The sequence below is a fragment of the Kwoniella europaea genome, chromosome 1, assembly GCF_036810445.1.
Source record: "Kwoniella europaea PYCC6329 chromosome 1, complete sequence".
In the NCBI taxonomy this organism is placed as follows: Eukaryota; Fungi; Basidiomycota; class Tremellomycetes; order Tremellales; family Cryptococcaceae; genus Kwoniella; species Kwoniella europaea.
Genome location: NC_089487.1, coordinates 14,308,226 through 14,321,882, shown reverse-complemented (window position 1 = coordinate 14,321,882; position 13,657 = coordinate 14,308,226). Strand labels below are relative to the sequence as shown.

Here is a 13,657-nt window from a genome sequence, read left to right as displayed (position 1 = left end):
GGCAATCGCGAAAATAAATGATGGTGGACATCTGAGCTTGAAGGAGAGTACTATCAAAGTATGCCTCATGAATGATGACGGTTCGACGGGCTATGTACTCCGACAGAGCAGACCAAAGCGGTATAAGTCCAAGAATTTAAGCACATATTTTGGCAGTATAATGATTCTAACCTCTTCCACTCGATAGGTAGCGGGCTCTGAACCAGATTCGTGAAAAGATCACTAGGAAACGCCGTAACTGAAGAGCCCAAGCATATAGTCTCCAGTCGACCGAAGAAACGAGGCAGTACTGGGAATCCATAGGGAAGTTTCAAGGGTTGGGTAAGGTTGAGCAGTTCGACAAACACTTCAAATCCCGCTGAATCTTCGATAAAAAGCTTGCGGGTATGTCTGAGACTAGTGGTCTTTCTTGCGGAAGACTCGCTTAGTAGACGTTGTTTTCTCTCCATGAGAATGAGGAAGTCGATTATCATGAATGGAAACATACGATCGGCTGATCTCTTCTTTCCCTTCTTCTTTCCATGATCTAAACAAAGACCATGAAATACCTGCTTGGCATTGTTACTATTGAGATTGAGTGTGTGATATAGTATCGGAGTGAAGTGGTCACACATCGCTTGGGAGGTGAGTATGATATTGAGCAAATCGCCTTTGGGTTGCGACTCGATTAAAGACATGATCATGTTCTGTATCTCGGCTGGGAACCGATTGAGAGCCAAAGGTGAAGATAGAATTGGCATATTGAGAGTGGGGTTTAGATGAGTCAAATAGGAGTCTCGCTTTTTGAGAGGTCATGGTGGCACAAATGCAAATCAAGCTGACGAAGATGAGTTTATGTATTATTTCAAGATGTGTTCGTGACCGAAGTATGTATTGTATACCACAAAAGGAATGAGTAAGAGAAGAAAGAAGAAGAAATTTCAACAGAGATTGAGGATTAGTCTGACCTGAAAGCGTTGTTTCTTTTCCTGTAATCTGAATTGAGAAGGGCACGGATCCCCGTAGGGAGTGTGCGCCTCGATGCAACGCTGTGCACTGTGAGATCCAAATTGAAGATACGAAGCTCACTGTACCCAGCGTCCAAAGCCACAGGGAAACACATCTCAACTCAACACTTCGCAACTACCAGAAACACAGAAAGAACGGATATCACTGAGGTTATGAAGCATGGAATAGCTACACTATAAAAGCTGAAAAATAGGGTCCTCATGAGAACACGATCGCGCGAACAGGTTGACAAGAGAGTTTCGCCTCCAAGAAATGGTATCTGTAGTACCTCTAACTTCTGCTTTCACGACATTCAGGTGTGATCTATGATATCCTGGGAGCCATGATGTCAGCTGGGTACTAATCGTCCATGCGATCAAGAAGACTCACTATGTCGGAGTGTGTTCTTACCTTTTACCGCAGCAGGGGCAATGTGGCACCTCTCTAGGCTCTTTCCAAAAATCGAATCTTGATTTCCAGTATTTGACTGCCTTGTCTATCTTATATACTCGGAAGTCGGACTGTTCACGGACAAGCTTGGACCGAAAGGGCCCCTCAGCTACCTTCCATGATATCAGTAAAATACCATTTGGGAAGATTGAAAAGCTCCAGAACGTTTCGATCATCATAACTTGTTCGTTTCGCCATTGTATCAAGAAGTTCCGATATTCTCAACGGGCAGAGACCATTTTCCCTAGTGTCCGGACCAATCGATCGAGTGCAGGTCGAGCAATGACAATCAATCAGATACACTGTCAAAGGAGATTTTTGATGTGAACATCGCTTGGTCATAATACCCTTGGTGGGTACACGCATCTAGACAAATGTCTTGTTCGAAAATCAAAGGTAACATTGACCGATTTAATGGATTTCTTTCACTACTGCGACGATTATGTTGAATCAATGAACAGCATATGTACCTGGATCCCTCAGTAAGCTGAAGCATGAGGTTCATAAATTCTTGCAACGGATACAAGTAGTGGCCGTTGGCGACTGACTATGCGTGTCATGTCGACTAAGGATGCGCCGAGGGAGATTCTTTGGATGTTGACCAGTGTGTCGGTTCCTTTGTCCCTTTCTAGCAAACCCCCATTTCTGACGTTAGTGAGACGCGTTGCCGCTGTAAGGTCTTCGACGTCGATCTGTCGTACCAAAGTGAGAGTCTTGATTTTACGTTGGTGAGCTGTAATCTGATCCTTGGAAGCGATGGCGAAATCGACCGAATTACCATTCTCGTCCCTCATTTGCAGAGGTTGGTTTCCTGATTTTTCACCGACAAGTAGACCTTTGACGACCAGTTCGACATTGTTCTCGTCTAGATTGAGGGTACGATAAAGTATCGCACCAAAATGATCGTACATCTGCTGGGAAGTGATCATCATATCGACCAAAGGGCCTTTTGGCATGGCTGCGATGTTGGCAAGAATCATATCCCGAATTTCTGGAGGGAAACGATTGAGTGATAGTGGTGGTAAATCCGGGGAAGAAAGAATGTGGGAGTCGTCTTTGCGCATTCTCTGGGTGGTGAAAGCTGCCATGGTTGCGATAGTCGTTAAGATGAGCCAAAAAGTAGAAATTTCACTTCAATGCAAAATATGAAAGAAATATCAAGTGAAATATCCGAAGAAGGCTGAAGAACATAAAGAGGAAAGAGTACGGAGAAGAACAATTCGATCAAGATATTTGAGATCGAAAGCTTTGTTGCATCTTTGACCAGTTTGAGCACAGATCATTATTTTATACTGTACATATCGCATGTGGCACAATTTGCTCTCACCTTTATTGAGTTACGGGTCCTTCTTCCGCTGCCATGACTTCCTTCGCAAATCTCATTTAACTAGATGATCATGTCCATCAATGGCTACAAAGGACTTGAACATGCTTTCTCAGCTCAATATGCTTTTATTTCGCATTGAGAAGTTCATACCAATTCCCATTCCCGAAGAGTAAAGTATCTTCTACCTATACTTATGGGCCAAAGGATGATACCACGTGTAACTCAATATGTGATCAATGCACCACCCACATCACACAACAAGACATACGCTTTGACCATTCTCCACCAGCACGGTAGTGAGTCTTTTGTATTTATGCACCTTTTCACTTTATTCTTTTGCATTTCAATCTCGGCTACAAACACAACTTTATCTTCTTTCACTTTATACATCGCCATCCTCACCCTTCCTAAACCTGCTATAACTCCCATCATGCCAACCATCGACTCCATGCCGGACGACAATCAACACCTATCCCCCCTCGCACTTCAACGATTCCCCTCAACAGTCCTCAAAATGATCATCGACTACCTCTCAGCATCCGACAGACCCGATCTGCTTCAACTCATGTACTGCTCAAAGGACACATATCGAAGATTTTATCCCTTCATCTACGAAATTTTCACTCTCAGACAGCAACATGTCCATCACATCCTTTCCAGCGCCAATCGCGTTGAAGAATGCCTAGTAGAAGATGACAAAACCAAGTCTATAGATAACCAGAACCCATCTTCAGCGATACCTTCTCAAATCGAAATGCTCGGTTCGACCAAACACCTTATATTGGAAGATCTCGACAGCGCCCTATCAATCGCTAGATTCTCATGTCCGACTGGTAATCGACCAGCTGACTTGCTTCCAATCGATCAGGCTGTTTCGCCCTTTGAGAGAGTCGAGACATTATCCTTTGGCTTCAGAGTAATTCAAACCCTCGATATGGAATCAAGTAGTCTGACCGCGGTCGAGCTGCAAGATCAATTGCTAGCTTTCACCTCATTTCTCCGCCCTCGACACATCTGCTTCGATCTGCTCAAAGGGGGCAACGACGATGTCGACGATGTGTGGGCTGTATCGAGCTTTTTCAACAAATTGCATGAAGGTGCGAAGGACAGTTGGACTATCGAAAGCACCACAATGCATGGAGTAGATCGACGAAGTTCCCCAGCTATGTTGCATTGGGGGAAGTACACTAGGATCATATTCGAAGACTGTCCAGCAGGATTGAGAAAGAAGGAAAACAGCGCCGAGCTTCATCATATAGAAGATTGTATATGCCTGCCAAACTTTTACTGGACTATCGCAACACTTTGCTCGGCATGCCCACCTCCTGATATCGCAGAGATTCTTCAACTTTATCATCTGGAGTTGATTAACCTACCATGTTCCTCTGCAGCCTATTTCAAGCTTGAGAACATCGTTAAAGTGTTGATTGGGCCAGGAATCGATTTTTATGATGAATCAACAATCGGTCATTGGAACCAAGCGTTAGATTGGATGAAGACCAATTTGACTGTTACATCGAAAGAAGACGCAGAACCTTGTGCATGTTGTGGCAAGCTCTAGGATAGAACGTGAGTTATGACTTCACCTCTGTGTCACGAAATCGGTGAACTTGAACTGATCCGAATGTTTTCAAATTCCAGAGAGGTGTTGAGCAGTGAAAACACATATCGTGATGGAAGAAGCTGTGAAGAGAAAATATTGAAATGGTTCTGAGATTTAAAGATCGTTGATTTTGTACATTTTTAACAGTATGGTTTTTAAAAAGAATGGCAAGAAATATATTATTCATTTTACATCACACTCACAAGAGCGATCAGACGTGATGTGCAACAACACATTATATAATCCTGTCATTCTTCCAATAACTGATCCATCATCCACTTGATCAATCTTTATACCCTCTCACTACCCATAATGGATCCCCTCTCGTAAACCTCGAACCCTCTTTCAACACCAATATTTCAATCCCTTTCCATCCACTCCAAGCAAGATAATCTCCAACCATACTCAATCTATCATCCTCATATATACCCATCCATCTTGCAACGACCTTGCTAGGAAAACATCTATTACTAATGATCAGATGTACACTACCACCCTTCTTCGTCCGTTCTCTGAGACTCGTAAGGACTTCTAATGGGTTGGTCAAATAATCGATAGATACAGTGCACGTCGTGCTATCCAAAATCTCACCTTCTCCATCTTCATCACCTGGCCATCCAGATACCATTGGATCTCGATTTAGATCTTTGACTATATATTTCCCTTTTAACACTTTATTGTATTTCATCTCCTCATTGTTCATTCCTATTCCGACTACCTCTATACTTCCATCTTCGATAGCCTTCTCTACCTCCGGTGGATAATGGCTTATCCAACTTGTACACATATCTAGTATCCTTGATCCTTTGGATGTAGGTAACACCTCTGCGAAATAGGATCGCAATGCGGTGATGGCTCCATCATCTATATGAGTGACGAAGCGAGGTTCGGAATAGAATATCTCATCCGGCGAATCGTCCATCGGTTCGAAATCTTTGGCAGTATACGGAAAGGGAGTCATAGATGGGGATGAGCGCGGTTGGTATGGGATTTGACGCCAAACGGTCGAAGCAGATGCAGATGTGGATGATGACATGTTGTAATAGTAGGTAAGAGACGAGAGACCGACCAAAGCGGATGTAAGGTGTGGGTACGATTTGAGGGCTTTGAGATATATTGGTTGTCTGATGAAGGACATGTATACTAATGGCTATAAGTTGGATGTTTATTCTGTCCTTCGATAAGCACAAGGTGAAGATCAAGACAGAGATACGATACGTTTATAGATTTCGATGCAGTTGAAGAGCGTAAGTGGAGGTAAGTTCAGGTCGATCACTCGATCGGATCTTCGGGATCGTCGGGATGAGCGTTCTCTTCGTCCGTCTTATACACTGCAGGAAGGACGATGTTGCTGTTGTACATTAGTTACATGCATAAGATACTCTGAAGTGGATTTCATCGTATCAGTCAGATACGTATATCCCAGCTTGTTAGCTCGCCGATCCAACACTCAAGGAAGATTGCCATCTATCTTACTACAGGGCCTTCATCCCTCTTCCAAACTTCCAAAACGCATTCCCAAATTTATCTTCCAGTATTCCCTCACAGCATCTACACCGCCCATCCTCTAGGTTCGGTATGACCAGCAGATGGTCTTTGGCCCATTCATACCTATCTTGCCATCTTCTCTTGGCCAGACTGAGCTCCGTACCGTCAAATCCCATCTTATCTATCATTTCTAAAGCCGCTTGGGCAATTACGTCAAATGTGATGGAAGTCAAACATGGTGATCCTACCAGCTCAATCGACCGATGATCATCTTCCGTTGATCCATATCCGAGATAATCAACCTTCAAAGCAGCGTATCCAAGCTCTCTCCAACACTCATCTTCGTTTCCTCCCACTCCTAAATGTGATCGTGAACAACCAACTTGACAATTACATATATCCGTATAGACGATCTGAAGATTCGGTATACTCTTTACTAAATCGATGACCTCAGACTGGTATATCTTCCTTCCGTCGGTATTGTCACTTGATTTGATTTTCCTATGACCACCTTGAAGTTCATCTTTCTGGTAGACATGCCATGTGAATCTTTCTACTTTCCAAACCTTACACATATATTCCAAATCCCTCATGAAAACCATCTTATCCCTATCCATCTTTTGTTTTACATCCCGTCGGCCACATACCTCCTTCGGACGTAATTTCGTCATCAAACGATCCATTGTTTTGAGTGAACTCGGAGGTTTGGCTAGTCCAGCAAGCTCACCATAATGTATGGGTTCTCTCACATCTGATTGTTTATCCGAGGATAGAAGTTCGAATCCGAATGATAGTTAGGTATTGGACATTCCGGAATAATTCAGGTTTTTCATGTTCTCCCTCTACTCTTGGTCGAGATCGATGATGTTGTAATTCTTTGTGTGTTGGTCCAAGATAAGCTGCTACCTCCGTCGCAGCGACTATATCCCTTAACCTTAGGTGTTTAACCGAATTCAACAACTTCTTCTTCCTATTCCATATCGATATCAAATCCCTACCGAATGAAGTCCCATCATATCTATCATAGTCCCTCTGGCGCCTTTCATCCTGTATTCTATCCACTTCTCTACAATTCAGCAAAACTCACCTTCCTCTGCTGCCCTTTCTCGCCTGATGCTGATGGTGCCTCAGGTTTAGGTTTCCTTGGCCCAAAACACATTGCCATACAACCCAGACTCTCTATGATCTCTTCATCATTTACAGTAGGTTTCGGTTCTTCGATCAATCGCATAGCCGGTCGTTCAAGGTATTCTTCATGTTCTACTGCATCTACAATCATCCCTGCGAATACTTTACGCATATTCCATTCGCTAATCTCCATTCTCTCATATACCAAGAAAGAGAAAATCTGGCAGAATTGCTTGTTGACCAATGAGAGATGAAAGAGTGTTGATCGATCACAAGATTCTTGTAAGATTGTGAGAAGGTAGTTTGATATGTCGGATGGAAGGTCGGATATGAGAGATGGTTGGGAGGATTGTTCGTCTTCACTGTGTTCTCCCAAACCTGTCAGGATGGTCATGTCGACTTCGACTTTGGGTAGTAGCGAAGGCATGTTGATGACGCTACATTGGCGCTCAGTATGGGATATATTCAGAGTTCAGACGCGTTGGAATAAGAAGGTCAACTTGTGTCATTATATGTCCACAAATTACAGTTCGATGTTGGAGGAACCAAACAATCCGAGGTGGTCGGGTCACGTGGAGGTCAATGAATTCTTGACTTCGGCGGTAGTCTTGGCATTTTGACATAAGAACGTGCTCACCAGCATCATGTTTGTTCGTCAGCTTCGTCGCATGAGAGCAGTCCTGATATACTTATCTTTGGCAACAGGAAAATAACATAGACATAAATTCATAATCATAAATCACTCTGGCTCAATGCGATGGAAGAACTACACTACCTTTATTATGGGCTTATATCCCTATCCTGTGGAATCCAACGGACTACTCCATAAGAGCGAATCGAGCATTAGACTCAATATCTATCCTATGGTCAGCACCTATACACCAGTAACGGATTGAGTCTTGCCAAAAGCACTCACAGGCTTTTCTACCCGGTGCCCTCCTATCCCCGCAACAGCTACAAGGTTCCGCATCATCCCAGTTAACGATCTTCACGTACTTCTCATACCAACCCGAATCCTTTCTTTGTTTCCACCTCTTTTGAGCAGCTTCCATACAGTCGTCATATGAATCTTCACCACTGGTCTCACTGGCAAATCTCTTGTCGTAGAACATCAACGAAGCTTGGGCGACCTCATCTTCCTCCGGTATGACCAGTAGATGGTTCTTGGTGGGATAAACAATCTCAATGACAGTCTCTTCCTTCTTTCTTGGATGAGCGCAACACCAGTAATGCGAATCGATGAAGTAAGCCAAAAATTTGATCAGGAATTGTCGATCGCTTTCTCTTCTTTTGATTGATTTCAAACCCATCTTCAATTTACTCTCCTGAACCGAGTCGGGGTCGAAGAAGAGTCTCATCTTTGGTGTCGAATGAGTGCAAGGCATGATAATCTGATTCATGTTATGCCAATTGGAAGTAGTGAAATCCCAATTATCCAAAAAAGGTTTGAGAGTGAGTTCAAAGTTCTCATCATAACCTTCTTTATGGTATTTCATCGATGCTTCATGATCGTGGCAGACATTCTTGCAATCTAGACCTTTGGCCAGAGCCTTGACGATGGGATGGATGTTAGGTTCACCGTCGTGTTTACAGTTCGAGTAGAAAAAGTTGGCAGCGAGAACTTGATATCCGAGTGAAATGTTTTCGACCTTTTGGAAGACGAGTGGGCGGGATTTAGGTACTGGAAAGGGTTCTTTGATATCTAGGTGTGGTCCCAGATCGGGATGCTTTCGGTATATCTCATCGTCGATATGTCGCTCACTGTCGTAATCGAGGTAGTCTGAGTAGTCGGGATGAAGAGATCGAGCGATGGCTTCCGCAGCGAAGAAATCGGTAATGACAAGAGTTTTCACCATGTTGAGAAGTTTGATCTTTCGGTTATGAGACTCAAGGGGCGGACCCAGAATCTATAGTACAAGTGAAGGAAAACATGTCGATCAGCTTCTATCGTAGAGTCCAACGATCGCATGCGTCAGCTCACCTCATCCATAGGTGCATCCATGGTTCTCTTGGAACGAGCCAAAGCCAGCATCGATCGCACACGTCTGCCATCCTGCTTATGTTTCTCGAGATCATAGTCCAATCCGTACAGAACCTTTAACATGTTGAATCTGTTGACCTCGACCCGAGAATACAGGTAGGGAGAGAAGTGGTCGTACATTGCGTGATTGACTCGGACCAAAGATGCAAAAGTAGACCTGTCTGAGGAATATGCGATGGTATGTAGGAGGTGGAGTGAGAGATCAGGAGGGAGTTGATCAAGATGGTATGAAGGGGAACGCTTGATTGTGGGTTTGGTCCCAAAGGAGAGGAAGTTGAGGAGGCCATTGACGTGGTTGACTTCTGTGTCTGGGCTGACTGGTGTGTCGATCGTGCTATCTTCATTGTTTTTATTGAGATTCTTCCTGGTTTTGTTCCTCCTCTTGCTCTTGTTTCCTTTGTTGTTTGATTTCGTCTTCGACATTATGATGAACTGATGCGATGTCGGTGATTTCGACGGGCGCAAGAGGTCAAGAATGTCTGGAGATGCAACCACGATTGATAGAGAGAGGGGAAGAGAAGAAGGTCAGTGAGCGATGTGTAGAGCATATATGTGTGTATATATAGTGATGGTTGACTCAACTGATCGTATGTTCAGCGCACAGATCGTTTTCATCAGGTGATGAAACATGACTCGGATCCACGTCAACTTCAATCAACCAATCCAAGTTGAGCTGACGAGAGGTTTTCTGCATATCGCTCTTTGAAGATCAAGACAGAGTAATGCCTCGTACTGTACACCGACGCGCCTTCCCGTTCGACATATGACATACATGGTTTATACATACCTGACATGAAATTGGACTAGGAGACACTACATAAATAACTTGATTCGCTTGCCTCCCCATAACCCCAAACGATCTTCATCAGAATTGGCTGATCGGAGAATGTAGAAGTACTGATGGTGAATCCTGATCGTCAGCGGTCTCAATGAATCTTCTTACCAAGAGTCACTAAATGACTCGCTCACCTCATCATTTCATACCACAACAGACGCAAGGTTCCGCTTGAGCTTTCATCGTCACCTTGATATGGGATTTCGAATTGTCCACAATGAGTTCACCCTTCTGTGCATGTTCGATTCTTGGAACGTCTCCGCTGCTATCGATATACAGTATGCGGAGGCGATATCGCCTAAACAGTCGAGGTTGATAATCTCCATGTGGATGTTTGATTTCTTCTTCTCCAAACGATAGTGTGATGCTTGTTGCAGTGTCCATTGACATTCGCATTCGTCGTATTCTTGTTTCTCTTCATTCCATCCCCCGCAGTCCTTAGCAAACGCTCGGAAATTCAAGACTCCGGTTGGACACCAAGGAAACAAGGTTCCTGCAGATATACCGTGCCAGGTGAACGACTCGAGGTTGTATTGGCCGATTACATGATTCATATAGGTGTCGAAACCATCTTCCTCGAAATGATACTTTACTGAAGCTGACCAATCTGCACAGACATGTTTGGGACGAAGGGTAGCGAGCTGCTTGGTCACTCTGGTGGGTACCGGCTCAGTGTCGCAGGCACAATCGGGATAAAATTCGTTGGAATACAGGAAGCAATGGCCCAATGCCAAAGTACTGAGTTGAGAGAAGGGTGGTTCATTGTCAAGGTTTCTTTTCGACTCCTTGAGGATGGCAGCGACAGTACTGGCAGCTGTCCAATCGGTGATGATGAGTGATTTGACATGTTGGAGATGGGAAAGCTTCCGATCGTGTATATTTTGAGGGTTTGATCCCAAATCCCACTTTCCTTCTTTCCCAGCATTAATAGAAGTATCACCACCTTCTTCATCTTCCGTATGACCGTCTTTCTCGTTCTCACCACCTTCAGAGCCTTCGGAGCCGGACCCAAACTCTGAATCACTCTCGTGTCTAGTCGATGGTTTGACAGGTTTGATATCGATGTTTACACCTCTGAAGATTCTCTTGACATTGCGGTCTTTCAATTCTAATCTTCGATACACGGAAGGGATGAATCGAGTGTAAAATTGTCTGGAAACTTGAATGTAGTTGTAGAAGTCTTGTCGACTGTGTTGATCATCGATATATGAGAATATGAGGGAGGTGATCTCGATTGGAAGGGTTGAGAATGGAAGAGTTTGTGGAACTGACTTCGGTTTTGCCTTTGCCTTTGATTTGGATTGATCCTTGGGTTTAGCTGAAGATGTTTTGCTTTGCTTGTTCGGTGGCATCGTGATGGTGGTGATGCGTGACTTTAGGACAATGAATAAAATAGTAAGCTTTATTCACTGGTTCTACAGTACAGTATCCAGTAGTTATACGTCCACTTCATCATCTAATAAGGGTTGATGTGACTGTGGTTGACGTCAACTACTGTACTCTACACAACAATCGGCTCGGATCCGAAGAGTATATACCGTTTCAGCAAGGTACATCTCTGATCCAGGAGTACACGTCATAGGATGAATAGGTATAAGTTCATACGCATGATGGTGATGCACATACAATACTTCAAATCTTTCAGAATTGAGGCCGACATATATACCCATCGTACGCATCTCTTAATCTTCATGCGGTCAGACTAACTTTGGCCCTGTACCATCTATCAATCTTCTCCCAATCACCTTCCTCCACCCTACCCATCCTACTCCAAACTTCTTCAACTACCCTCTCCCACTCTAACGAAAACATACATCCAAGCCCCTCTAATTCCAATCTTACTCCCTTTTGAGCCTCATCCGGTGAAGAGAAGGGTAGGGTATGTATATGGTCAATGAACGTACTACAGCTGAGGGAAACATGATCATAATGTTCCGGACAACCTTTAAGCGAAGGAGAGCATTTCGTAGGATGTGTACATTCTCTAAATTGATAGACCAATTTCCTGGATTTAGGTACAGGACCTACCATTGATCTATTTAGATTGGTCCATGTGAGAGTATCTAGATCCCATCCCTGAGAGATATACGATATGACTTCTTCGATACAGGAGTGCATGTGTAGTCCTATCATACCTTGAGGATAATCAAGGATAACTTCTTTGGGTTTTAGGTGATATTTCAGAGAACGAAGAATAGGTTGAGAAGGGATATTGAATGGTGAAGAACCCCAAGAACAGGAATTGTATAGATCGGCTAGACCCATGATGGCTTTGGAAGATAGTGCCAGAGTGTGCAGCGATTGGAAGAGTGATTGGGTGAGGTTGGGGAAGTAAGGATTAGGGGAAGTAGGGGAAGTAGGGGAAATACGATGGTATAATGTAAGTGCTTGAGAGAGATACTCCGCAGATGGAAGATCGTTGATTGAGAGGTATTGAGCCTGACCTAGCAAGTCTGCCTTTCTTCTATGTTGAGGTCCATCGCTTTGACCATCGGTCTTGTCTAAACCACTGAAAACACTTCTGGAGTTTGTCTTCTTGAGGTCGATGGAGCGGTTGAGCACGGGAGCGAACCGATCGTGCATCTCCCATGAACATTGTACAAGACTATACAGAGTGGATGGTGGGAGGTCATCGATTGTGTGGAACAGATGATAGATAATATCGGAGGGGAATCGATCGAGATCCAGAGGTGAAGTGGAAGGTGATGGGTTGAGATCGGTGAGAGTGGTCATCTTGCTTGATAGCAAAGATTGAGAACAGGTGATTGAAAGGACAGAGGATACAGACGATTTGACGAAACAAGTCAGAGACCAGAGATATATAAATGTACTTCGCGTATGGGCATCTGCTTCTAAGCATTCTCACTAAATTTCCTACCCCCATTACCCCTTCACGATCCACTCGCGGTTGATTGACCCTGAACGCATCTTATCTGATAAAAACAGTTTGATCTTTTCGGCCGATCCTATACAGTGTATCCCTCTCCAAGTGCCGTAATCCACTCGTACAGTATTGCCATACAACATACTTAGGACGCGTTGGAGTATATCTCATAATGCATATTGAGGTCGCAAGGTCCGAGTATATCCGTATCAACCGATGAATGAATTTGATAGAGTCACAATCAGTTACATTCGAGCACACGAAGAATTACCCCATACCCATATCATCAAAAATCGGTACCCTCCTCCCTTGACCAAACACAATGCTACAATACAGTACAGCTGATAGCACATTTACCTGTATTTGAATGGATATCAGCCGTATCCAATACAAAAGGACATGGAAAGTATAAAGCTCATCCACTTACACCGAAAATGGCATGATCCTTCATCCCAACTTACCTGCGACCTCAGCATATGCAAGGCTGAATCATCTCCTTATACTTGACGACATCCATCTTATTTCTCAATCATCCATAAGCCCTCTGACATCCTGGATGTATATCCCGATTTGAAAGCTTATCACCATGGCAGTTCCTGCTAGTACTTATCTCCAGTACCATCTTCTCAAGCATCCGATCGTTAAGCGGCGTATGACTAGGTGCATGAGAAACGTTGACAAGATGGATCTTCGTATTGAGCAAGTCTTGGTATAACTCTCCTTTGGCAAAATGAAATATGCTTCTCACCAATCCTATAACATTCCGAACTAATATCTTCACCCCTATCACGTCTATCATCATACAACAGTCCGTACACAACATGACGATACCTTTTATTGATGAGATGTATGGTATGGGAATTACTATGCAGCCAGGTGTAGTGTATGCCTTGAGTTTCCAATGCTTGAAGAGA

General features: G+C 43.8%; 9 protein-coding genes across 9 annotated transcripts; 1 reads left to right on the top strand and 8 right to left on the bottom strand.

Moving 5' to 3' along the window:
- Positions 1-65: 65 nt before the first annotated feature.
- Positions 66-740, bottom strand: V865_005474 (uncharacterized protein; the record flags this gene model as incomplete). The annotated part of the gene is made up of 1 exon (XM_066229246.1): positions 66-740. The coding sequence occupies one exon, from the start codon at positions 738-740 to the stop codon at positions 66-68; it is 675 nt and encodes a 224-aa protein (XP_066085343.1).
- Positions 741-1,916: 1,176 nt separating this feature from the next.
- Positions 1,917-2,525, bottom strand: V865_005473 (uncharacterized protein; the record flags this gene model as incomplete). Its single annotated transcript, XM_066229245.1, has 1 exon — positions 1,917-2,525. The coding sequence occupies one exon, from the start codon at positions 2,523-2,525 to the stop codon at positions 1,917-1,919; it is 609 nt and encodes a 202-aa protein (XP_066085342.1).
- Positions 2,526-3,194: 669 nt separating this feature from the next.
- On the top strand, positions 3,195-4,325 carry V865_005472 (uncharacterized protein; the record flags this gene model as incomplete). The annotated part of the gene is made up of 1 exon (XM_066229244.1): positions 3,195-4,325. One exon carries the CDS (start codon positions 3,195-3,197, stop codon positions 4,323-4,325), a length of 1,131 nt encoding a protein of 376 aa, XP_066085341.1.
- A 325-nt stretch (positions 4,326-4,650) lies between these two features.
- Positions 4,651-5,403, bottom strand: V865_005471 (uncharacterized protein; the record flags this gene model as incomplete). The annotated part of the gene is made up of 1 exon (XM_066229243.1): positions 4,651-5,403. One exon carries the CDS (start codon positions 5,401-5,403, stop codon positions 4,651-4,653), a length of 753 nt encoding a protein of 250 aa, XP_066085340.1.
- Positions 5,404-5,842: 439 nt separating this feature from the next.
- On the bottom strand, positions 5,843-6,472 carry V865_005470 (uncharacterized protein; the record flags this gene model as incomplete). Its single annotated transcript, XM_066229242.1, has 1 exon — positions 5,843-6,472. One exon carries the CDS (start codon positions 6,470-6,472, stop codon positions 5,843-5,845), a length of 630 nt encoding a protein of 209 aa, XP_066085339.1.
- A 142-nt stretch (positions 6,473-6,614) lies between these two features.
- Positions 6,615-7,410, bottom strand: V865_005469 (uncharacterized protein; the record flags this gene model as incomplete). The annotated part of the gene is made up of 2 exons (XM_066229241.1): positions 6,615-6,887; positions 6,943-7,410. 2 exons carry the CDS (start codon positions 7,408-7,410, stop codon positions 6,615-6,617), a joined length of 741 nt encoding a protein of 246 aa, XP_066085338.1.
- A 391-nt stretch (positions 7,411-7,801) lies between these two features.
- Positions 7,802-9,144, bottom strand: V865_005468 (uncharacterized protein; the record flags this gene model as incomplete). The annotated part of the gene is made up of 3 exons (XM_066229240.1): positions 7,802-7,839; positions 7,900-8,890; positions 8,965-9,144. 3 exons carry the CDS (start codon positions 9,142-9,144, stop codon positions 7,802-7,804), a joined length of 1,209 nt encoding a protein of 402 aa, XP_066085337.1.
- Positions 9,145-10,044: 900 nt separating this feature from the next.
- Positions 10,045-11,211, bottom strand: V865_005467 (uncharacterized protein; the record flags this gene model as incomplete). The annotated part of the gene is made up of 1 exon (XM_066229239.1): positions 10,045-11,211. The coding sequence occupies one exon, from the start codon at positions 11,209-11,211 to the stop codon at positions 10,045-10,047; it is 1,167 nt and encodes a 388-aa protein (XP_066085336.1).
- A 337-nt stretch (positions 11,212-11,548) lies between these two features.
- On the bottom strand, positions 11,549-12,592 carry V865_005466 (uncharacterized protein; the record flags this gene model as incomplete). Its single annotated transcript, XM_066229238.1, has 1 exon — positions 11,549-12,592. One exon carries the CDS (start codon positions 12,590-12,592, stop codon positions 11,549-11,551), a length of 1,044 nt encoding a protein of 347 aa, XP_066085335.1.
- Positions 12,593-13,657: the final 1,065 nt, after the last annotated feature.